This window comes from Eriocheir sinensis, chromosome 16 (assembly GCF_024679095.1).
Source record: "Eriocheir sinensis breed Jianghai 21 chromosome 16, ASM2467909v1, whole genome shotgun sequence".
NCBI lineage: Eukaryota > Metazoa > Arthropoda > Malacostraca > Decapoda > Varunidae > Eriocheir > Eriocheir sinensis.
Window position 1 is genome coordinate 9,786,709 of NC_066524.1, and position 25,000 is coordinate 9,811,708.

Consider the following 25,000-nt stretch of genomic DNA (forward strand, 5'->3'; position numbering starts at 1 on the left):
GAAGAAACTGGGCGGTGAGTTGCGACAAAAAACTGAACGCCTTAAACAGAAATTAGAAATATAGACGTGTGGATTGGAAGAAGGTTGGTGAATAAGCCTTTCTTAGGAGCTGACATGCATAGGTTGTCTGCATAGGTACAGGAGGTCCAGTTCTTTCAGGGGGGCAAGGTCCGGCAATACCCCCCCTGCCCCCCGCTTCCTATGCCCATGGCTGTCTGTCTGGCCTCTGTAGTCTTCTTGTCCTCTGTCCTCCCTGTTCCTTCCTCCTCTCTCTTTTAACTCTAACTACAAATACTACAACAGCAATTACTTTTATTACTGCTAACACTTCTACTGTAACAAAAATAACAACTACTACTACTACTACTACTACTACTACTACTACAACAGCCTCTACTACCCTCATCACCACCACTACCACCACCATCACCACCACTACCACCACCATCACCACCACCACCACCACCACCATCACCACTAACAACCCCAACCTCCCTCCCCCCAACAGGTTCTCTGGACTGCACAGTGCGCGTCTGGTCCCTGGAAGTCAGCCGCTCCAGCGAGAGTGTGATGGGCAGCATATCCGCCGGGCACAACATCCTGCAGGAGATGGACCACGACTCCCCGGTGCTCTGCCTGGCCCTGCACCCCTCCGCCCCACTCCTGGCAGCGGGCACGGAGGAGGGCTGCGTCGTGCTGTGGAGTGTGACCAGCGGGGAGTGCCTACATGTCCTGCAGTGTGAGTAGAGGGAGGGGGAGAGGGTGTGGGAAGGGAGAGTTAGACAGATGAGTAGAGGGAGGGGAGAGAGAGCAAGGGAGATTAGAGGGAGAGAGAGAGAGCAAGGGATGAGAAAGAGGGAAGGGAGAATTAGACAGAGGGGTAGAGGGAGGGGGAGAGAGAGCAAAGGAGAGTAGAAGGAGAGAGAGAGAGCAAGGGATAGGATAGAGGGAGAGGGAGAGAGTAAGGGATAGGAGTAGAGGGAGTGAGTGTGTGTAAGGGAGAGGGGAAGAGTATGGAAAAGGGAGAGTTAGTGTTTATATCTGTATCAGTGTGAGTGTGTGTAGAGGGGAAGAGAGAGGGAGAGGTGGAGAGTGTAGGAGAGTTATTGTATATATTAGTGCAGTTTGAGTGTGTGTAAGGGAAAGGGAGAAGGGAGAATTAGTGTTTATGTCTTTATCAGTGTGAATATGTAGGACAGAGGGGAAGAGAAAGGGAAGGGGGAGTGTGTAGGAGAGTTACTGTATATATTAGTGCAGTTTGAGTGTGTGTAAGGAACAGGGAGAAGGGAGAGTTAGTGTTTATGACTGTAGCAGTGTGAATATGTAGGACAGAGGGGAAGAGAAAGGGAGGGGGGAGTGTGTAGGAGAGTTACTGTATATATTAGTGCAGTTTGAGTGTGTGTAAGGGAAAGGGAGAAGGGAGAGTTAGCGTTTATGTCTGTAGCAGTGTGAATATGTAGGACAGAGGGGAAGAGAAAGGGAGGGGGGAGTGTGTAGGAGAGTAACTGTATATATTAGTGCAGTTTGAGTGTGTATAAGGGAAAGGGAGAGTTAGATTCGTATTGTAAGACATTTCGCCTCCCAAGAACACATATTTGACAAGGCTTTCATAGGAGTTGTGTGCATTTCCAGGAGTAGTTTTATGACCCTGGTGGTAGTTTGACCCTTCCTCTGTACCGTGAACCTGAAGAAACACTCATTAGAATCTGACTGACCCCTTCTTTGACCTCTAGAAATAGCTGATGTGAGAAGCGGAGGTGTCTTATAATGCCGGTCTTAGTGTTTGTTTATCTGTAGCAGTGTGAGTGTGTAGGAAAGAGGGGCAGTAAGGGAGGTAGTGAAGGTGGAAACAGTGATGGTAATTGGCAGTAACTTCATCTTTACAGTGGAGCCTTACTTGCATGTATCATTAATGGGGAGATGTCTAGTAGTAGCATTTGTTATTTTTGTTATTGTAGAAGTAGTAGTGTTAGCAGTAATATAAGTACTTGCTGTTGTAGTACTTGTAGGTAGAGTTAAAAGAGAGAGGAGGGGGAAGGAATAAAGATGTCTGTGTCTTTTTAAATGCAACAAGAAGTAATGCTAAATGTTCTTGAGTCATGGCTTAACTCTCCTGTGTCAAGCAAAGGTCCAGGTATTCAGGTGTGTAATATATTTGTGTACATGTGCGTGTGTGTGTATTCAGGTCACGAGGGGAGAGTGTGGGCGGTGGCGTGGGCAGCGGCAGCATCTGAGGTGGCGGCTGAAGATGCTGAGCGGCGGCTGTTGACGGCTGGGGAGGACGGGCAGCTGACCATTGTGGCGGCTGAGCAGGGCAGCCGCCTATGTGTGCACAGCTTGGACCAGCCTGTCAGGTGTGTGTGTGTGTGTGTGTGTGTGTGAGAGGTGTGTGCCAGGGTGTGTTATGGGTGTTCTGTGGTGTGTTGCAGGTGTGTGTGTGTGTGTGTGTTGCAGGCATGTGGTGGTGTGTCAGGTGTGCCCCAAGGTGTGCTTCAGGTGTGTATGTTTGTATGTGTGTTGCAGGTGTGTGCCAGGCTGTGCTAGAGGTGTGTGTGTGTGTGTAGAGGTGTGTCAAATGTGTCCTAGATGTGCTACAGGTGTGTGTGTTTCAGGTGTGTGGCGTGGGACGGGCAGCGGCTGGTGGTGTGTGGCGGGGGCGGGGGGCAGCTGCTGCTCTTTGACATGGGGGCTGGCAAGCTGCTGGCCACGTGGGCGGCGCATGAAGGTAAGGACTGGTCGCTTTGTTGTTGTTGTTTTTGTTGTTGTTGTTGTTGTTGTTGGATTTAGCTATTAGTATTCTTCCTATTTTTTGTTATTTTTTCTTTTTCTTCTTTTTCTCCCTTTTCTTCATTTTCTTCTTTTTCTCCATTTTTTTCTTTCTTTTTTCTTTTCTTCTGCTTCTTTTTTTTTCTTTTACTTTTTTTCTACTACTACTACTACTACTACTACTACTACTACTACTACTACCACCACCACTACTACCACCACTACCACCACCACCACCACCACCACTACAACATTCTTCCCTCAGGTCCGGTGGTCAGCGTCGCCGTGAGTCCTGACCTGCAGCACATAGTCACTGGCGGCGAGGATCGGAGACTCATGCTGTGGGGTCAGGCCTCGCGCTGACCCCACGCCGACCCCACACCACCGCTGCCTGAATGAGCCTTGACCTCCGACCTTCGACCCTGGACCGTGGCATCCCCTCCCCTCCCCCTCCCTTCTCCCCAAGGTTAGGTTAGGTTAGGTTAGTTGAGGTTGATCTGAGCTTTAGTGGAGGTTTGATTTGAGTTGACCTCCGACCTTGTGATATTCCTGACCTCCTGTATCTTGTTTTCCTTCTATTTTTCTTTTTATTCTTTTCCTTTCTTGTTTTTTTTCTGTATTGTTCATTTTTTCTGTTTCTTTCATTCTCACTTTTTTTTTAATCGATTTCCTATTGTATGTTTTTTTTCTATCTTTCAATCTTCATTTATCAATATTTCTATCTTTTCTTTTCTTTTCATATTTTTTTCTATTGTTTTCTTTCTCATCTTTTCCCTTTTTGTATTTTTCGTGATCTTTTCCTGTCTTGTTTTCCTTCTGTCTTTCATTCTTTATTTTTTGTTTGTTTTTCTCTGCCTCTCATTTTCTTTCCTTGGTGGTGACTTTTTTTCCAGTCTTCATTTTTTGCCTTTATTTCATTCTTCCACATTCCTTCCTGCGTTTCTTCTTCCTTCCTTCCCTTCTTCATTTATATCTTCCTTCCTTATTTGCTTTTTCTTCCTTCCCATCCCTTTCCTTCTCTTCCCTTTCCTTTCCTTCCCTTTCCTTTCTTTCCTTCCTTTCCTTTTCCTTCCCTTCCCTTCCCATCCCTTCCCTTCCTTCCCTCCTACCTTCCTTCCTTCTTTCTCCTCTTCCTTCCTTCCTTCCCTTCCCTTCCCTTCCCTCTCCTTCCTTCCCTTTCCTTCCCTCTCCTTCCATCCCTCCTATCTTCCTTCATTCTTTCTCTTCTTCCTTCCTTCCTACCTTCCCTTCCCTCTCCTTCCTTCCCTCCTATCTTCCTTCATTCTTTCTCTTCTTCCTTCCTTCCTACCTTCCCTTCCCTTCCCTTCCTTCCTTTCTTACTTCTTTTCTCCCTTCCTATTTTTCTTCCATCCTTCCTTCCTTCCTTCCTTCCCTCTCCTTGGTTGTGTCACAGTTATTTTCATTATTATTACTATCATCATCCTTATTACTGTCATTTTAGTATTGCATCACCTTATTTATATTTCCCTCCTAGATGTGACATTTTCTTTGGTTAGATTATGCATGCCAGTATATTATTAAGTAGAGTATATCATTATTATTATTACTGCTATTACTCTTTTTTTAATATTTGATTGCTTTCTGTACACTCAAGTATGATCTTATGTTACACCTAGTTCCTTATTGTCAGTATGTATGTGTGTATGTATATCGCACAATTTTTTATTTTATTTTTACGATCATTTTATTTTGTAGTCGATGTCTGCCCAGTATTTATTTCGACCACTTTCGTCCGGCCTTGTTTTACGTTACGCACCTTGTATAATAGTTCCTTAAGGCTCGTATCCTCAGATGCATCGCCGCTCCCCTGTCACACACAAGTACTTCCTTAAGGCTCGTATCCTTAGACGCATCGCCGCTCCCCTGTCACACACAAGTACTTCCTTTAGGCTCGTATCCTCTGACGCATTGCCACTCTCCCACCCATGACACACAAATACCAGTTCCATGGACCGCTGAGAAAATCATCCGGGTTTTGATGATTTGTTTCTGTCCATGGCATCACCAGGATCACAAAACAGCCTGAGAAAATCATAATAATTTCCCCCAGAGAGCTTTTTTATTATGCATCACAAAATAGCTCGTCAAGAAGATCCCAATCATTCCCCCAAAGAGCATTTTTCACTGATCCCAAAACAAAGATTACCCGGGTTTTGATGTTTTTGTTTCTGTCCATGGTGACACCAGAATCACAAAACAGCCTGAGAGAATCATGATAGTTCCCCCCAGAGAGCTTTTTTATCACGCATCACAAAACAGCTCATCAAAAAGGTCCCAATCATTCCCCCAAGAGCATTTTTCACTGATCCCAAAACAATGATTATCCGGGCTTTAATGTTTTTGTTTCTGTTCACGGCGTCACCAGGATCACAAAACACCCCGAGAGGATCATAATAACTTCCCCCAGAGAGCTTTTTTATTATGCATCACAAAACAGCTCATCAAAAAGATCCCAATCATTCCCCTAAGAGGATTTTTTTACTAATTCCAAAACAATGATTATCCGGGCTTTGATGTTTTTGTTTCTGTTCACGGCGACACCAGGATCACAAAACAGCCCAAGAGAATCATGATAGTTCCCCCCAGAGAGCTTTTTTTATCATGCATCACAAAACAGCTCGTCAAAAAGATCCCAATCATTCCCCCAAGAGCATTTTTTACTGATCCCAAAACAATGATTATCCGGGTTTTGATGTTTTGTTTCTGTTCACGGCGTCACCAGGATCACAAAACACCCCAAGAGGTTCATGATAATTCCCCAGAGAGCTTTTTTATCACGCATCACAAAACAGCTCGTCAAAAAGGTCCCAATCATTCCCCCCAAGAGCATTTTTCACTGATCCCAAAACAATGATTATCCGGGTTTTGATGTTTTTGTTCCTGTCCGCGGCATCACCAGGATCACAAAACAGTCTGAGAGAATCATGATAATTCCCCCCAGAGAGCTTTTTTATCATGCATCACAAAACAGCTCGTGAGAAAGATCCCAATCATTCCCCCAATAGCATTTTTCACTGATCCCAAAACAATGATTATCCGGGTTTTGATGATCATTCCCCCAAGAGCATTTTTCACTGATCCCAAAACAATGATTATCCGGGTTTTGATGTTTTGTTCCTGTTCACGGCGTCACCAGGATCACAAAACACCCCGAGAGGATCATAATAATTCCCCAGAGAGAGCTTTTTTTTTTTTTTTCCATGGGTCGCAAAACATCCCATAAAAAAGTTCCCAGTTCTTCCCTTGAGAGTTTTTTTTCATGAGTCACAAAACAGCCCATGAAAAAAAAGTCCCGGTTATCCCCCCCAAGAGCATTTTTTCAGGTAACACAAAACAGCCCATGAAAAAAATGTCTCAGTTATCCCATCAAGAGCATTTTTTCAGGCAACACAAAACAGCCCATGAAAAAAAAGTCTCAGTTATCCCCCCAAGAGCATTTTTTCAGGGAACACAAAACAGCCCATGAAAAAAAAGTCTCGGTTATCCCATCAAGAGCATTTTTTCAGGCAACACAAAACAGCCCATGAAAAAAAGTCCCGATAATTTCCCAGAGAGCCTTTTTCATGTTTTATTTTCCTGGTCATGACACAAAATTCTTCTTAAACCATCACCAAGAACACAAATAACACTGAAAAAGATCCAACAATATTTCACGACCCTATTTTTTGTGTGTGTTTTTCCCTGAGAGCCTTTTTCCACTCTTTATTTTCCTGGCCTTGGCACAGAATTCTTGCCACACCATCACCATTACAAATAAGCCTGTGAAAAGACCCCGACAACTTAACCAGGGCCTCTTTTTCATCCACTCAGCCCTTGCTAAACCATCACCAGAATCATAAACCAGCCTGTGAAAAAGATCAAATAATCCCCATGAGGTCCTTTTTTATGTTTTTCTGCTCCTCGCGGCACAGAATCTTTGTTAAACCATCACCAGGGTCGCAAACAAACTTGTGAAAATGATCCCAACAATTTCCCACAAGCCTTTTTATGTGTGTTTTCCCATGAGAGCTTTTTTTCATTCTTTATTTTCCTCCTCATGGCACAGAATCCTTGCTAAACCATCACCAGTACAAATAAGCCTGTGAAAAGACCCCAACAACTTAACCAGGGCCTCTTTTTCATCCACTCAGTCCTTACTTAAACCATCACAAGGATCATAGGTCAGTCTGTGAAAAAGATCCAGTAATCCCCATGAGGTCCTTTTTTATGTTTTTCTGCTCCTCGCGGCACAGAATCTTTGTTAAACCATCACCAGGGTCACAAACAAACTCGTGAAAATGATCCCAATAATTTCTCACTTGCCTTCTTTTTGTGTGTTTTCTCTGAGAGCCTTTTTTTCATTCTATATTTTCCTCCTCATGGCACAGAATCCTTGCTAAACCATCACCATCACAAATAAACCTGTGAAAAGACCCCAACAACTTCCCCAGGGCCTCTTTTTCATCCACTCAGTCCTTGTTAATCCATCACCATTACAAATAAACCTGTGAAAAGACCCCAACAACTTCCCCAGGGCCTCTTTTTCAACCACTCAGTCCTTGCCAAACCATCACCAGAATCATAAACCCACCTGTGAAAAAGATCGAATAACTCCCATGATATCCTTTTTATGGTTTATTTTCCTAGTCATGGCAAAGAATCGTGTTAAACCATCACCACAACCACAAACCAGCCCGTGAAAAGATCCCCAAATACCCCAAGAGTCTTTTCCAGTTGTTGTGTGTGCCGAGGCGGCGATATATTTGAGAACACGAGCCTTCCATTCAGTCCTTATGTATGTCTAAGTTGCATGATTTTAACCCGGTAGCAGCGGGGATCATGTTTCTTAATGGTCCCCCTAAGCGAGAAAAATGGGAAAAAATCATCACTCACACAAACCATTTCATGATACATATCAAAGCATTTGTGATCAGTTTATGTATCATTTATTTTGGGGGGTTATATCATGGCACAAATTTGGCCCGTCGCTGCTACCGGGTTAATTTTGTTTATGTATCCTGGTCAGTGCCTGTGTAGTTGACCTCTCTCCAAAGTTTGTGTCCTGCCCACCAGATGTCAGGCCTGTGCTCTAAGGGTTTGCACTCGTTTAATCACACGTTCTTGGCCCTTTTTACGAGCATTTTTCAAGGCCAGAGAGGAGTGACGTTGGGTTGTCATGAGTGAGTTTTCCATTCATTACGCATAAGCCTTGAAAAACCAACCCATGAAAAGAGGAGCAGCGAGTAGCGGGCTTTTTTTTTATTATTGTTTCCTTTTTTTGTGCCCTTGAGGTGTCTCCTTTGTTGTAAAATAAAAAAAATAATAATAATGGCAGGCTCAGGAAACCACCAATGGAAACCCCGACAACTTCAGCATGAGACTTTTGAAATAGCTGGACTAAAGGTTTGAAGAGTTTGATAATGTGGGTCTTGGTTTTGCATCTCACAGTTCTTCGAGATTTGAAAACATGCATTGGAAGGTATATTACGCAATGGGAGCTATGCAGTGAGTTGATATTACGCTTAGAGAGGTAATACTACATAGCTAGTTCACCCTAATCAGTTCTTGTGTATGTGTCTCTCGCACAGTTTTTACCTCGGTTTCATCAGCCAGTCAGTCCCTGTGTAGTAGATCACTCTGAAGTTCTGCCCCCCCTCCCCAATGTCAGACCTGTGCTTTTGGCAGGAGGCTTTGCATCATACAGTTCCTTAACCCTTTCGTGCAGTGTAAGTTTCCAATAAGTTTCTGTTCCACTCACCCTCAGGCCCAACCGGCCTTTTTTTGCCGCCACGATACTCAACATTCCCGGACGTATTTTACCCTCACAGATATATCATACCCCAATAAATTTGGTATCAATGGCTTCATAAAGACTTGTACAAGAACATGCGCAAATAAAAATAGAGGAAAATATATATATATATAAACAATACAAACTTGTTTCAAGTCTCCGTATAGAGTATTGTAGACAATAAATCCGAAGTACCAACTCTTACCCACTCGCTAGCTCGAAATTTTGTGGGCCAACTTTTTTAGCCAAATATATGTTTCAAAGCGAAATTTAGTGAGGATTTTCATGGTATCCTCAAAATCCTCATAAGCCTATTAGTTCCCAAGTTACACCGAGAAAACTGTATTTTTTTCCTCTCCCATCAGAGTAGGCTAACAAATAAAACTCGCTCAAGGCTCCTCATCTACACTCCTTAGAAAGGTTCCTATATGTTACCATTATGAATCTTAGTTCAACAAATGACGCTCCTAAATTTGACGCATTTTCACTGAAAACTTAATTTTTAATAATTTTTCAAAACTTTTATGACGCATTTCGCGTCATCGTGCGCCAGGACCTTTTACCCTTTGATGACACGAAACACATCATCGTGCGTGAGAGGGTTAAAAGTTGATATTACGCATTAGGAGTTAGACTTGCGCATTGGGAGTCAATAACATGATTTATTTCGCTATTTTTAAGGCAAGAGTCCGGGTAGGAACGGTGTTGCCATATCTTTGGTAAATATGCGTGAATCTCTCTGATTTTTATGCTATGAAGTATTGACAACATGTAGATCAATTTTAGATATTCAGCCCCATTCTAGCCCCCAACCCCACCAGCCCCCAACAGCCCCTTCTGAAACTTATGAGTGTTATTCCGGCATTATTATTGGCCCCGCAACTCTCATTTTTTTTATGGCTGTGACACGTTATGATGTGCATTGTTTCTCCTTCGTTAGGTTTTTATATTTTGGCTTTTGTATTTTTTTTGGAAAAAAAATTTTTTTGCTTTTTTTTACCAAGAAAATATTAATACAAAATGACAGCTCACATATATAAAAAAAAACAACGACGGACATTAGATGAAAAAACATTCCTCTGCCTTTTAGTTTTTGTTTCATTGAAATCAAGCTAAAACTGGCCCCAAAATAGATTTTAGAAGGGGAATAACTTACATTTTGAGATACGGGCCGATAAAGTTTATCGATCGATCTCACACCAGTTATAACACACTAGGAAGTGTTTTCAGGTATACTGTACTATGTGTTTTATTACGATTATCTACAATCTGATAATACAATCGGATATATTTCTAAGCATATCAGGCTCCCCCCTCCTGCCCTTCCTAAAGGCAAGGTATTATCTCGTCAAGCGAGGGGTATCAGAGTTGCAGGAGCATGAGGTGGTGGTGGTGTCAGGTTCAACACGCTGTCTTTTTGCGTCCTTGCTCTTCTTCCAGGCGTCCCTCCTCTGCTTGATCTTTTTAGACACCCGTCCCATGGCTGACAGCAGGCAAAAAGCAGGATACAGTGGGTAAATAACGTGCGGTGTAGCGGTATCAAGTATCAGCGAGTGAAAGGCAGGCGGCATCCGTCCCCTTTCAGCTACACAGGCACTGATTTCATTATGTACAGTGCCCAGCCATCAGCCCACACTCACACACTTACCCAGGGTTGCCAGACTTCCCTAGAAATCAATAGATGTATGCTAACTTTGCTGGTTTTTCTTATATAAACGTTTTAGTATAACTTTCTACAAATAACAAAACATCTGTCGAGTGGGTATTGGGGGGGGGGAAAGCCACTTATAACTCTGGAACCACAGGGAATTTTACCTTAAACCTTCAGAAACGTACTCATAAATGGTTTGCCATGACCCACAAACACTTTCAGATTTAAAAAAAAAATTTTCAATTTTTTTTCCGGCCTGCTACCTGGATGCTCGCCTTAAGCAGATGAAGCAGCATAAGGGCAGAAAAGAAAAAATTACTTACAGAATAAAAGCCCACTATGTCACTGTTCCCATAAATAAAAAAAGTAGAGGATCCAAAGTCAAAATTCGAAATCGTGTGGAGATGTGTCTTGATACTCCCCTCTTGAAGGCGTTAAAGTCGAAGGCGGGAGGAAATACAGATGAAGGAAAGCTGCTCCAGAGTTTATTAGTGAAAGGGATGGAAGTTGATAATATGCAGTGAGAGTTAATATTCTGCAGCGTGTCGTGTAATATTACCCACTGAGTCAATATCACGCATTGAGAGTTAATGATAGGTGACGTTTTCCATTTCACATCTTACAGTTTCCTTGAGAGTTAATAATAAGAAGCGTTTAGTCAATGATTTCTTTACACATTATTTATACATTACATCCATCTTCATACATTATTCCTTCTATGTGTTGTTCTGCTCAAGTAATAGCCCACTCACTCTATTTTTCTTAGCCCATGGATGCCTCTATATGTATTCTTCTGAACCTGTTAACTGCATGCCTCCACCCCTCCCACAGCCCCACTGCACACGACTACCTACTCTAGCTCATCCCTATGCTGTCCAATACCCTATGCAAGAGTTAACCAGCATCTTCAGTCTTTCATACCTTCCATTGGTAAACTCCGGAACAGCCTCCCTCCACCTGTATATTTCCGATTGCCTACGACTTGAACCCTGAATTCTGTCCTTCTGAAACTGACCTCTCTTCTGGCTTCTCATTCTTTTTCCTTTTATTGGAACAACAGCCAATACACTTCTTTTTTTTGCTCTTAAACTGCCCCCCCTGATGAAAATAAAAGGAACGGCCACCACTGTCCTATATAGCAGGGGTTGAATTTAGTGCCTATCTCAGAATAATTGTTGTCGATCAGCCGCACCGAACACCCACAAAACCGAGTGTGCTCCTACATCACCAAGAGCTTCGTTTAACTCTGACCTGCGCTTTGTGACGACATGAAGTGAACAGCCACGTTATCAAGTGCCAAGACACCTCCATCAAAAGTCAACTCACTTCTCCATCTGAAATTGAACTCTCCTGGTCACTCTTCTGTTTACTTTTTTATGAGCAGTTTTTAGTGGACTTTTTTTTTGTGTGCGTGTGTGTCTTTGCTCTGGAGATACTTCATTTGCTGTAAAAAAAATGTTATTCACTTTTCGGTCATCATTAACCTGGTAGCAGCGACGGGCCAAATTTGTGGCTTTACCGTGTAGCAGCGACGGGCCAAATTTGTGGCTTTACCGTGTAGCAGTGATGGGCCAAATTTGTGGCTTTACCGTGTAGCAGCGATGGGCCAAATTTGTGGCTTTACCGTGTAGCAGTGATGGGCCAAATTTGTGGCTTTACCGTGTAGCAGCGACGGGCCAAATTTGTGGCTTTACCGTGTAGCAGCGACGGACCAAATTTGTGCCATGATTTAAACCCCTCAAAATAGATGATACATAAAGTGATCAGAAATGCTTTGATATATATTATGAAATGGTTTGTGAGAGGGGTGATTTTTTCTCATTTTTCTCGCTTAGAGGGACCATTAAGAAACATGATCCCCGTTATGCTACCGTTTTTTTATTTTTTATTTATTTATTTATTTTTTTTTTTTTTACAATAGAGACAGGCAGGGTTACTTATTATACGTTGATGAAAAAACATCCACTTCGTTTTCCATCATAGGTGAAAATATATTGAGTGCGTCTGTCTTAACCCAGCTTAGAGGGCTGATGTGTGGGAGGTCAGAGCCATGGACTAGGGGAGTTTGGTCACCTTCATCTCAGGCGCCATGTTGTTACTGAAAGAGCCACTCGAAACTCACGGATGCCGATACAATATTTTTTTTTATTTTATTTATTTATTTTTTTTTTTTTTTTGTGCTCGAGGTCCTTCTTCGAGACCCTGACAAAATCTAGAGCCCCCAGATCACTATTGTATCAGTCTCCCTTTTGGCCACTAATAAACTCTCTTTTTTTATAGGGGCAGTGATTAGCAGGCTTTTGAGATCCTTACATAATCCTTACATAATCCTTTTGAGATCTTTACATAATCCTTACATAATCCTTTCCTTGATTAATCCTTAATTTTTTTTGAGATCATATATAATTTCCTTTATCTCCTTTTGAGATCCTTACATAATCTTTACATAATCCTTTTGAGATCCTTACATAATCTAGAGCCCCCAAAACACTATTGTATCAGTCTCTTTTGGCCACTAATAAACTCCTTTTTTTCACAGGGGCAGTGATTAGCAGGCATTTTTTTCTCATTAGTTATTGATTTTGTTTTATTTTATTTTATTTTTGCCCTTGAGCTGCTTCCTTTACTGTAAAAAAAACATCAATTTGAATTTCGCACGACTCTTTTGGTAACAATTTGGTGCCTGCGATGAAACTGGCCACACTCTGCTATTCTACGGCCCTGATAGGAGTGACGTCTTGGAGGGGGCGCGAGGGTGCTTCCATCTGATGGCAGGATCTGGAGGCTTGGAGAGAGGCTGACGATAGAACTGTTTAGAGATTTTTTAAATTTTTTTATAACAAAGGAGACAGCTCAAAGGCACAAAAAAGGAGACCGTAATTAAAAGAAAGCCCGCTACTCGCTGCTCCTACAAAAAAGAATCAAAAGAGGTCGCCGAAAGAGAGGTCAATTCCGGGAGGAGAGGTGCAAGAGTGTTATGATTTCATGTATTTTTTGCTTATGATTTCATGCTATTTTATTACTGTAGTTTTTTTCTTTTGTCAGTTTAGTAATGTTTCTGTAACCATTATTATTATTATTATTATTATTATTATTATTATTATTATTATTATTATTGTTATTGTTTTGGTGTAATGATTTGTGACATTTATTGTATTTGTTTTTCATTTTGTTGATAGTCTTGTTTAGTTCCGTAATGACCACGTTGTGATTTATTTGGTAGTACAGAGTTAGTTTTAGTTGCACGGCACAAAGTAAAGAGTTATTTTTGGTATAACTGAAGTATTTGTATATATCCCCTCAAGCCTGTCACCAAATATTATGATTATTATTATTATTATTATTATTATTATTATTATTATTATTATTATTATTATTATTATTATTATTATTATTATTATTATTTTGGTATCCAGCTTATTTTTTCTTCCAAATCTTTAGGTGGAACTGTTTGTGTGTGTGTGTGTGTGTGTGTGTGTGTGTGTGAGAGAGAGAGAGAGAGAGAGAGAGAGAGAGAGAGAGAGAGAGAGATTCAACCCCTCTCTCTCTTGCACTGTGCTGTTCCTATAGATTTTTCATAGAGGTACTTTAAGGGCATATATTACTGGGGTTCTGGGTTCTGTGAGCAGTGTGGGATGAGAAGTGGGTGCCTTGGGGTTCTGGGGTTCTGTGGGCAGTGTGGGGTGTGAAGTGGGTGCCTTGGGGTTCTGAGGTTCTGTGGGCAGTGTGGGGTGAGAAGTGGGTGACTTGGGGTTCTGTGGACAGTGTGGGATGAGAAGTGGGTGACTTGGGGTTCTGTGGACAGTGTGGGATGAGAAGTGGGTGACTTGGGGTTCTGGGGTTCTGTGGACAGTGTGGGATGAGAAGTGGGTGACTTGGGGTTCTGTGGACAGTGTGGGATGAGAAGTGGGTGACTTGGGGTTCTGAGGTTCTGTGGGCAGTGTGGGATGAGAAGTGGGTGACTTGGGGTTCTGTGGACAGTGTGGGATGAGAAGTGGGTGACTTGGGGTTCTGTGGACAGTGTGGGATGAGAAGTGGGTGACTTGGGGTTCTGAGGTTCTGTGGACAGTGTGGGATGAGAAGTGGGTGACTTGGGGTTCTGGGGTTCTGTGGACAGTGTGGGATGAGAAGTGGGTGCCTTGGGGTTCTGTGGACAGTGTGGGATGAGAAGTGGGTGCCTTGGGGTTCTGTGGACAGTGTGGGATGAGAAGTGGGTGCCTTGGGGTTCTGTGGACAGTGTGGGATGAGAAGTGGGTGCCTTGGGGTTCTGGGGTTCTGTGGGCAGTGTGGGATGAGAAGTGGGTGCCTTGGGGTTCTGTGGACAGTGTGGGATGAGAAGTGGGTGCCTTGGGGTTCTGGGGTTCTGTGGACAGTGTGGGATGAGAAGTGGGTGCCTTGGGGTTCTGTGGACAGTGTGGGATGAGAAGGTGCCTTGGGGTTCTGTGGGGTTCTGTGGACAGTGTGGGATGAGTGGGTGCCTTGGGGTTCTGTGGACAGTGTGGGATGAGAAGTGGGTGCCTTGGGGTTCTGGGGTTCTGTGGACAGTGTGGGATGAGAAGTGGGTGACTTGGGGTTCTGTGGACAGTGTGGGATGAGAAGTGGGTGCCTTGGGGTTCTGAGGTTCTGTGGACAGTGTGGGATGAGAAGTGGGTGACTTGGGGTTCTGTGGACAGTGTGGGATGAGAAGTGGGTGCCTTGGGGTTCTGAGGTTCTGTGGGCAGTGTGGGGTGTGAAGTGGGTGCCTTGGGGTTCTGTGGGCAGTGTGGGGTGTGAAGTGGGTGCCTTGGGGTTCTGGGGTTCTGTGGACAGTGTGGGGTGTGAAGTGGGTGCCTTGGGGTTCTGTGGACAGTGTGGGGTGTGAAGTGGGTGCCTTGGGGTTCTGGGGTTCTGTGGACAGTGTGGGGTGTGAAGTGGGTGCCTTGGGGTTCTGGGGTTCTGTGGACAGTGTGGGGTGATAAGTGGGTGCCTGGGGGTTCTGGGGTTCTGTGGACAGGGTGGGCTGTGAAGTGGGTGCCTTGGGGTTCTGGTGGGTGCCTTGGGGTTCTGTGGGCAGTGTGGGTGTGAAGTGGGTGCCTTGGGTGCCTGGGGTTCTGTGGACAGTGTGGGGTGGGATCTGGGTGCCTTGGGGTTCTGGGGTTCTATGGACTGTGTGGGGTGTGATGTGGGTGCCTTGGGGTTCTGGGGTTCTGTGGACAGTGTGGGATGAGAAGTGGGTGCCTTGGGGTTCTGGGGTTCTGTGGACAGTGTGGGGTGTGAAGTGGGTGCCTTGGGGTTCTGGGGTTCTGTGGACAGTGTGGGGTGTGAAGTGGGTGCCTTGGGGTTCTGTGGACAGTGTGGGGTGTGAAGTGGGTGCCTTGGGGTTCTGTGGGCAGTGTGGGGTGTGAAGTGGGTGCCTTGGGGTTCTGTGGACAGTGTGGGGTGTGAAGTGGGTGCCTTGGGGTTCTGAGGTTCTGTGGACAGTGTGGGGTGTGAAGTGGGTGCCTTGGGGTTCTGTGGGCAGTGTGGGGTGTGAAGTGGGTGCCTTGGGGTTCTGGGGTTCTGTGGACAGTGTGTGAAGTGGGTGCCTTGGGGTTCTGTGGACAGTGTGGGTTGTGAAGTGGGTGCCTTGGGGTTCTGGGGTTCTGTGGACAGTGTGGGATGAGAAGTGGGTGCCTTGGGGTTCTGGGGTTCTGTGGGCAGTGTGGGGTGTGAAGTGGGTGCCTTGGGGTTCTGTGGGCAGTGTGGGGTGTGAAGTGGGTGCCTTGGGGTTCTGTGGACAGTGTGGGGTGTGAAGTGGGTGCCTTGGGGTTCTGTGGTTCTGTGGACAGTGTGGGGTGTGAAGTGGGTGCCTTGGGGTTCTGTGGACAGTGTGGGATGAGAAGTGGGTGCCTTGGGGTTCTGGGGTTCTGTGGACAGTGTGGGGTGTGAAGTGGGTGCCTTGGGGTTCTGTGGGCAGTGTGGGGTGTGAAGTGGGTGCCTTGGGGTTCTGAGGTTCAGTGGACAGTGTGGGGTGTGAAGTGGGTGCCTTGGGGTTCTGTGGGAAGTGTGGGGTGTGAAGTGGGTGCCTTGGGGTTCTGAGGTTCTGTGGACAGTGTGAAGTGGGTGCCTTGGGGTTCTGGGGTTCTGTGGACAGTGTGGGGTGTGAAGTGGGTGCCTTGGGGTTCTGGGGTTCTGTGGACAGTGTGGGATGAGAAGTGGGTGCCTTGGGGTTCTGGGGTTCTGTGGACAGTGTGGGATGAGAAGTGGGTGCCTTGGGGTTCTGGGGTTCTGTGGGCAGTGTGGGATGAGAAGTGGGTGCCTTGGGGTTCTGGGGTTCTGTGGACAGTGTGGGATGAGAAGTGGGTGCCTTGGGGTTCTGGGGTTCTGTGGACAGTGTGGGATGAGAAGTGGGTGCCTTGGGGTTCTGGGGTTCTGTGGACAGTGTGGGATGAGAAGTGGGTGCCTTGGGGTTCTGTGGGCAGTGTGGGATGAGAAGTGGGTGCCTTGGGGTTCTGGGGTTCTGTGGACAGTGTGGGATGAGAAGTGGGTGCCTTGGGTTCTGAGGTTCTGTGGACAGTGTGGGATGAAGTGGGTGCCTTGGGGTTCTGTGGACAGTGTGGGATGAGAAGTGGGTGCCTTGGGGTTCTGGGGTTCTGTGGACAGTGGGCGATGCGAAGTGGGGGCCTTGGGGTTCTGTGGACAGTGTGGGATGAGAAGTGGGTGCCTTGGGGTTCTGAGGTTCAGTGGACAGTGTGGGGTGTGAAGTGGGTGCCTTGGGGTTCTGAGGTTCAGTGGACAGTGTGGGGTGTGAAGTGGGTGCCTTGGGGTTCTGTGGGAAGTGTGGGGTGTGAAGTGGGTGCCTTGGGGTTCTGTGGGAAGTGTGGGGTGTGAAGTGGGTGCCTTGGGGTTCTGTGGACAGTGTGGGATGATAAGTGGGTGCCTTGGGGTTCTGGGCAGTGTGGGGATGAGAAGTGGGTGCCTTGGGGTTCTGTGGACAGTGTGGGATGAGAAGTGGGTGCCTTGGGGTTCTGTGGACAGTGTGGGATGAGAAGTGGGTGCCTTGGGGTTCTGTGGACAGTGTGGGATGAGAAGTGGGTGCCTTGGGGTTCTGTGGACAGTGTGGGATGAGAAGTGGGTGCCTTGGGGTTCTATAGACATAGTGGGATGAGAAGTGGAAGCCTTGAGTTACAGTTGACAGACTGAGAATATAAGTGGGTGCCTTGGGGTTCTGGGGACAGTGTGGGATGATAAGTGGGTGCCTTGGGGTTCTGTGGACAGTGTGGGATGAGAAGTGGGTGCCTTGGGGTTCTGTGGACAGTGTGGGATGAGAAGTGGGTGCCTTGGGGTTCTGTGGACAGTGTGGGATGATAAGTGGGTGCCTTGGGGTTCTGTGGTCAGTGTGGGCTGTGAAGTGGGTGCCTTGGGGTTCTGTGGGCAGTGTGGGGTGTGAAGTGGGTGCCTTGGGGTTCTGTGGGCAGTGTGGGGTGTGAAGTGGGTGCCTTGGGGTTCTGAGGTTCTGTGGACAGTGTGGGGTGTGAAGTGGGTGCCTTGGGGTTCTGAGGTTCTGTGGGCAGTGTGGGGTGTGAAGTGGGTGCCTTGGGGCTCTGGGGTTCTGTGGGCAGGTGGGATGAGAAGTGGGTGCCTTGGGGTTCTGGGGTTCTGTGGACAGTGTGGGGTGTGAAATGGGTGCCTTGGGGTTCTGTGGTTCTGTGGGCAGTGTGGGGTGTGAAGTGGGTGCCTTGGGGTTCTGAGGTTCTGTGGACAGTGTGGGGTGTGAAGTGGGTGCCTTGGGGTTCTGTGGGCAGTGTGGGGTGTGAAGTGGGTGCCTTGGGGTTCTGAGGTTCTGTGGGCAGTGTGGGGTGTGAAGTGGGTGCCTTGGGGTTCTGGGGTTCTGTGGGGTGTGAAATGGGTGCCTTGGTGTTCTGGGGTTCTGAGGGCAGTGTGGGGTGTGAAGTGGGTGCCTTGGGGCTCTGGGGTTCTGAGGGCAGTTTGGGGTGTGAAGTGGGTGCCTTGGGGCTCTGGGGTTCTGAGGGCAGTGTGGGCATCACTGAAGTGGGTGCCTTGGCGTTCTGGGGTTCTATAGGGTACTGGCTAACGTGAAGTCCCTCCCAGCCTGAAGTGTGCCAGGCTGGGTATGGATTGGCAGAATAAATGAAGCAGAGAATGGTATTGAGCTCTCTATTCTGTGTTTCCTGTTCTTGTGTATGTCTGTGTTGATCTCTACCTTACTTTGCTCTCCCTTACATCCTCCTTCATACTTCTCTCTTCATACCTCCCCCTTACTTAACTCTCCCTTATCTGTCCATCCCTTACCTCTCATTAACTCTTATCTTACCTCATACCTTTCTTCTCCTACCCCTCACACCTCCTACATCTCTCTTATCTTCAATCTCTCCCTTTCTACCTCTCCCTTCCTACCTCTCCCTTACCTAGCTCTCCCTTATCTATCCTTCCCTACCTCTCTTTAACTCTTATCTTACCTCATACCTTTCTTCTCCTACCCCTCTCACCTCCTACATCTCTCTTATCTTCAATCTCTCCCGTCCTACCTCCCCCTTCCTACCTCTCCCTTACCTATCTATCCTTCCTTCTATCTATCCTACCTTTCTTCTCCTACTCCTCTCACCTTCTACATCTCTCTTACCTTCAATCTCCCTTCCTACTTCCCCCTTCCATTTCCTTGACCTCCTACCTCTTCTCTCTTCCTACCTTTCCCTTACCTCCTATTTTTCTCTTCTGACCCCTTCTTTACCTCTCTTACCTCCTCTCTCTCCCTTACCTTCTGAGATTATGGGACCACCCTTTTTAGATAGATAGATAGATAGATAGATATTTATTGACCACAAATGTACATAAAACCAAAACATCATACATAATTCAGGAGTTATTTAAGAATGTTAATTTCGTTAATATAACCACATTTCCAATTTGTAGTCCACATTCAGCACTTCCGTAAAATCTTTATATAATCACTAAAATATACACAACTCTGGTGTCGTTACTGGCATAAAAATAGTTTAAAAAAATTAAAACTTTACAAATATTGATAATTATATGAAACTACTTATATCAAGAAATTAAAAAAATACACTATGATAAAAACGTATAAACAGAGGAACCCTAAAAGATGACGAATTCTCTAAAATAAATATACTAAAATGTTAATAGCCTGGACACGTTAAGAAGACACTCTTAAGATAAGAAAAACCTAAAGAAGAGGAACGTTAAAACAGAACAAATAAAAGTTAAAAACAGAACAAATAAAAGCCTGACTAAAAGCATGACATTTGGTACACAAACAGAACTATGCGATAGAACAATGATATAAGATTTACCTGACTAAAAAGACAGAATTACAGAACTAAGACAATAAACGAAAGACAATTTCAATGGCGTATTGACAACATACAAACGAGCATGACTCCAGTGTTCAGGAAGACAACATCAATGATATGTAGAAAGTAAGAAATGAACAATTCTTGCTGCGACATGTGCATCTTTTGTCATAAGCTCCTGCCATGTTGCAAAGTGGTGGTGTTCTCGCAATGGCTGTGTGAGGGCGCAAGACTCCACCACATGTAGTTAAGTCTGCACCTCCCCACACGGGCAAAGCCGCTCTTCCAGGGGAAGGCGCCCCCTGCCTCGCCTATTCCACCGACCAGTCTCCACAGCTAAATCATGCCCGCACACACGTAACTTTGTAAACGATGTTCTATGTAAATCATTAAAAAACTTTCGTGTCAAATATAAGTTGTGGACAGTAAAATCAGGATTTAGGGATACATATGTCGTTCTTCTAGAAGAATTAGATGCTGTAACAGATTCTTTTAGGGCACTAATCGCCTCACCAACATCATCCATTTCTTGAAAAATAAGATCAGAAATAAACCTGCCTGTTGGTACATTGGCTTCCATCGTGAGTCTTACTGCGTGTGACCAAGGGTTGTCATTTATTTCTCGCCGCTCCCTCCACATGCACCAGAAACATTTACGTTGTCTACCAATAACAAGGGCTCGTAGGGGTGGCAGTCCTAGTTCTAAATAACATGGGTCATTGCAGGTTGTCATACGCACACCCAATAGTTGTTTGATACCCGAGTTATATAGTTTTACAACTGGCTCTAGATCACCATTCAACCACGACTCACACCCATAGAGTACAGTCGACATCAGCGCGGCATCAAACACTCGTCTCTTTACATAAAACGGGGTATCGTTGTTCTTCTTTACAAATGAGGCGAACTTTAAAATATGGCACATTCGCGTCTGTGCGTGGGCAGGAATAGCTGATGAGACGGACCCGTCGCTGGTGAATACACTTCCCAAGTATGTATAGCGGTCACAGCATTCCACTGACACGTCGCCCACACGTAACGTCCCGCGCTCATCATAAGTCACATAAACAGCAAAAAACTTTGTTTTCTTAACATTTACTTTCATGCCATAATCACTGCAATACTGACAGAGTATGGAAAGCTTATGGTGCACGATTTTCCTTGACGTGGAGAGCAAGACAGTGTCATCCATCAGCACCAATGTGTGCAGCCACAACAGATACCTATTACTAGAGGCATTGATATAACCCCTACATAGATACTCAAACAAACAAATAAAACTACCTCAGCCATTTCCTTGACATCAGTTCTGCCCATATTACAAGCTTTCCCTCCCTCAGCCATTCCCCTGACATCAGTTCTGCCCATATTACAAGCTTTCCCTCCCTCAGCCATTTCCTTGACATCAGTTCTGCCAATATTACAAGCTCTCCCTCCCTCAGCCATTTCCTTGACATCAGTTCTGCCAATATTACAAGCTTTCCCTCCCTCAGCCATTTCCTTGACATCAGTTCTGCCAATATTACAAGCTTTCCCTCCCTCAGCCATTCCCTTGACATCAGTTCTGCCCATATTACAAGCTTTCCCTCCCTCAGCCATTTCCTTGACATCAGTTCTGCCAATATTACAAGCTTTCCCTCCCTCAGCCATTCCCCTGACATCAGTTCTGCCCATATTACAAGCTCTCCCTTCCTTGGCCATTCCCCTGACATCAGTTCTGCCAATATTACAAGCTTTCCCTCCCTCAGCCATTCCCCTGACATCAGTTCTGCCAATATTACAAGCTCTCCCTCCCTCAGCCATTCCCCTGACATCAGTTCTGCCAATATTGCAAGCTCTCCCTCCCTCAGCCATTCCCCTGACATCAGTTCTGCCGATATTGCAAGCTTTCCCTCCCTCAGCCATTCCCCTGACATCAGTTCTGCCAATATTACAAGCTCTCCCTCCCTCAGCCATTCCCCTGACATCAGTTCTGCCAATATTACAAGCTTTCCCTCCCTCAGCCATTCCCCTGACATCAGTTCTGCCAATATTACAAGCTCTCCCTTCCTCAGCCATTCCCCTGACATCAGTTCTGCCAATATTACAAGCTCTCCCTTCCTCAGCCATTCCCCTGACATCAGTTCTGCCAATATTACAAGCTCTCCCTTCCTCAGCCATTCCCCTGACATCAGTTCTGCCCATATTACAAGCTCTCCCTTCCTTGGCCATTCCCCTGACATCAGTTCTGCCAATATTGCAAGCTCTCCCTTCCTCAGCCATTCCCCTGACATCAGTTCTGCCAATATTGCAAGCTCTCCCTTCCTCAGCCATTCCCCTGACATCAGTTCTGCCAATATTGCAAGCTCTCCCTTCCTCAGCCATTCCCCTGACATCAGTTCTGCCAATATTGCAAACTGTCCCTCCCTCAGCCATTCCCTTGACATCAGTTCTGCCAATATTACAAGCTCTCCCTCCCTCAGCCATTTCCTTGACATCAGTTCTGCCAATATTACAAGCTCTCCCTCCCTCAGCCATTTCCTTGACATCAGTTCTGCCAATATTACAAGCTTTCCCTCCCTCAGCCATTCCCTTGACATCAGTTCTGCCAATATTACAAGCTTTCCCTCCCTCAGCCATTCCCCTGACATCAGTTCTGCCAATATTACAAGCTTTCCCTCCCTCAGCCATTTCCTTGACATCAGTTCTGCCAATATTACAAGCTTTCCCTCCCTCAGCCATTCCCTTGACATCAGTTCTGCCAATATTACAAGCTCTCCCTTCCTTGGCCATTCCCTTGACATCAGTTCTGCCAATATTACAAGCTCTCCCTCCCTCAGCCATTCCCCTGACATCAGTTCTGCCAATATTACAAGCTCTCCCTCCCTCAGCCATTCCCCTGACATCAGTTCTGCCAATATTACAAGCTCTCCCTTCCTTGGCCATTCCCCTGACATCAGTTCTGCCAATATTACAAGCTCTCCCTGCCTGTGCCATTCCCCTGACATCAGTTCTGCCAATATTACAAGCTCTCCCTTCCTTGGCCATTCCCCTGACATCAGTTCTGCCAATATTACAAGCTCTCCCTTCCTTGGCCATTCCCCTGACATCAGTTCTGCCCATATTACAAGCTCTCCCTTCCTTGGCCATTCCCCTGACATCAGTTCTGCCAATATTACAAGCTCTCCCTTCCTTGGCCATTCCCCTGACATCAGTTCTGCCAATATTACAAGCTCTCCCTTCCTCAGCCATTCCCCTGACATCAGTTCTGCCCATATTACAAGCTCTCCCTTCCTTGGCCATTCCCTTGACATCAGTTCTGCCCATATTACAAGCTCTCCCTTCCTTGGCCATTCCCCTGACATCAGTTCTGCCCATATTACAAGCTCTCCCTTCCTTGGCCATTCCCCTGACATCAGTTCTGCCAATATTACAAGCTCTCCCTTCCTTGGCCATTCCCCTGACATCAGTTCTGCCCATATTACAAGCTCTCCCTTCCTTGGCCATTCCCCTGACATCAGTTCTGCCCATATTACAAGCTCTCCCTCCCTCAGCCATTCCCCTGACATCAGTTCTGCCCATATTACAAGCTCTCCCTTCCTTGGCCATTCCCCTGACATCAGTTCTGCCCATATTACAAGCTCTCCCTTCCTCAGCCATTCCCCTGACATCAGTTCCAACACTATTAGCTAGATGCCATTCCCTATAAGCTCTCTATAAACCACTCTAAGGGGTTAATGGCTACATCCAGCACGTTAATGACAGCTAGCAATGAGGTATAGACTTAGGCAGGTTGTTATCATGCATATAAAGTGATATAATGCTAGACAGTAACAGAGAAGCAAGAGAGTTCAGGGTAGACAGAGGACCAGCTGGAAGGGTAAGAGTAGAGCGTTATTAGCCTTTAGCATTAGACGGAGGTGGAGGACGTTGGGAAAGGGTTGTATGAAGAGTAGCAGTGTCGGATGTTGATGATGAGTATATATTTTTAAAGGAATTTCTTCGGAATGTTTAAAAGAGGGAAAATCACAAACAAGGCAGCTCTAGAGTTATTTATATAGGAAAGAAATGTTAGTAGGGATGATCTTGTGATTATCATTGTTGTTATTGTTGTTGTTAGAGAAAGAAATACCTTCAGTGCAGATTATCATGTTAAGCTTTTTTTTGAACGTGTGTGTGTGTGTGTGTGTGTGTGTGTGTTATATCATACTTTCTCTTGATATGTGTGAGAGAGAGAGAGAGAGAGAGAGAGAGAGAGAGAGAGAGAGAGAGAGAGAGAGAGAGAGAGAGAGAGAGAGAGAGAGAGAGAGAGAGAGAGAGAGAGAGAGAGAGAGATTGTTAAATTCAATAAAAGAAATCCCATATGTAACAATTTTTCACTCACTGAAACCTACTAAAATTATCAATTATTATTATTATTATTATTATTATTATTATTATTATTATTATTATTATTATTATTATTATTATTATTATTATTATTATTATTATTATTATTATTATTATTATTTTTATATAAGGTCTTATTCGACAAGCTGAGTGAAGGAGGAGGAAGGAAACACAGGTGTGTTTGAGATGAGTTATTCCCGCTTCTCCAGGGGAACTGAGGTGGGTCAGTTGTCATCCCGCTATATATAGGACAGGTCACATGAGACGCCCCGCTCACTGCTCAGAGACAAGGTCGGAGGTCAGGTCACGCCCTCTCTGCCATCTTTAGCCGGCTCCCGCGCCGGCTGCACACACCTTCGCTGCTGATACGGCCCACACTGCGTCGCCAGTTCTCTTGTTGATATAGGTGTTTGTTGCGATGTATAAGGCTTGCTTGACCGTTCTCTTACGCAGGTCACTCTCCAGCACCTCTGCATTACCCCACCTCGGCAAGTGGCCCTCCCTACTACATGGTCCACCAGGGCACTGGTAAGGCGGTGGTGTCTCACGTCTGCCCTGTGCTCTTTAAGCCTTTTCTCCAGGCCCCTGCTCGTCTCACCATATAACTGTACTCACTCCCGCTGCAGGGTATTCGGCACACTACACTGTCCTTCCTACTCGTTCCTTTACTCTCTTTCAACAGTTCACCGATCCGTTGGCCGCTGCTCCGATATATTTAGGCAGCCCGCGTGGTGTAAGGCGTTCCTCAGAGGCTGCAGTAAGTCTGACGCAGGGACAATCAGGTGCTTCCCCCGCGTCTTCTCCCCTCCCGTGACTTTCTTTTCCATGACTGCCCTTGCTCTCCCTTGTAACTCAACCAGGAGACCCTTGGGGCATCCCAGCCTTGCGAAAATGTCGCCGATGTGGCGGATTTCCTCACTCATTTATTCCTCGCGTGTAGGTGGAACCCGATCACCACATCCCTTTTGGATCTGGAATCATGGGCGCTTAGGTAGTGTATGTAATCGGCCTTGTTTGTTGGTTTTCTGTACACTTTATGGGAGGCTGTGTTTTCTGATCTAATGATGAGAGTGTCGAGGAATGGAAGCTGGCCATTGTTTTCTTCCTCCACTGCAAACTGGATCTTCGGGT

At 45.6% G+C, this 25,000-nt stretch overlaps 2 protein-coding genes across 2 annotated transcripts in view; one reads left to right on the forward strand and one right to left on the reverse strand.

Moving 5' to 3' along the window:
• The window catches only part of LOC126999155 (protein FAN-like), a 48,969-nt gene extending 43,139 nt beyond the window's left edge, over positions 1-5,830 (forward strand). The window contains exons 17-21 of the mRNA XM_050861484.1: positions 492-739; positions 2,186-2,354; positions 2,613-2,725; positions 3,032-5,058; positions 5,237-5,830. Of these exons, the coding sequence (XP_050717441.1) occupies positions 492-739; positions 2,186-2,354; positions 2,613-2,725; positions 3,032-3,129 (628 nt within the window). The 3' untranslated portion in view covers positions 3,130-5,058; positions 5,237-5,830. The remainder of the gene's footprint in view (positions 1-491; positions 740-2,185; positions 2,355-2,612; positions 2,726-3,031; positions 5,059-5,236) is intronic.
• Positions 5,831-13,809: 7,979 nt separating this feature from the next.
• The window catches only part of LOC126999157 (mucin-2-like), a 57,160-nt gene continuing 45,969 nt past the window's right edge, over positions 13,810-25,000 (reverse strand). Inside the window, exons 2-3 of the mRNA XM_050861486.1 lie at positions 17,586-18,279; positions 13,810-17,194 (exon numbers count right to left, since the gene is read on the reverse strand). Of these exons, the coding sequence (XP_050717443.1) occupies positions 13,810-17,194; positions 17,586-18,279 (4,079 nt within the window). The remainder of the gene's footprint in view (positions 17,195-17,585; positions 18,280-25,000) is intronic.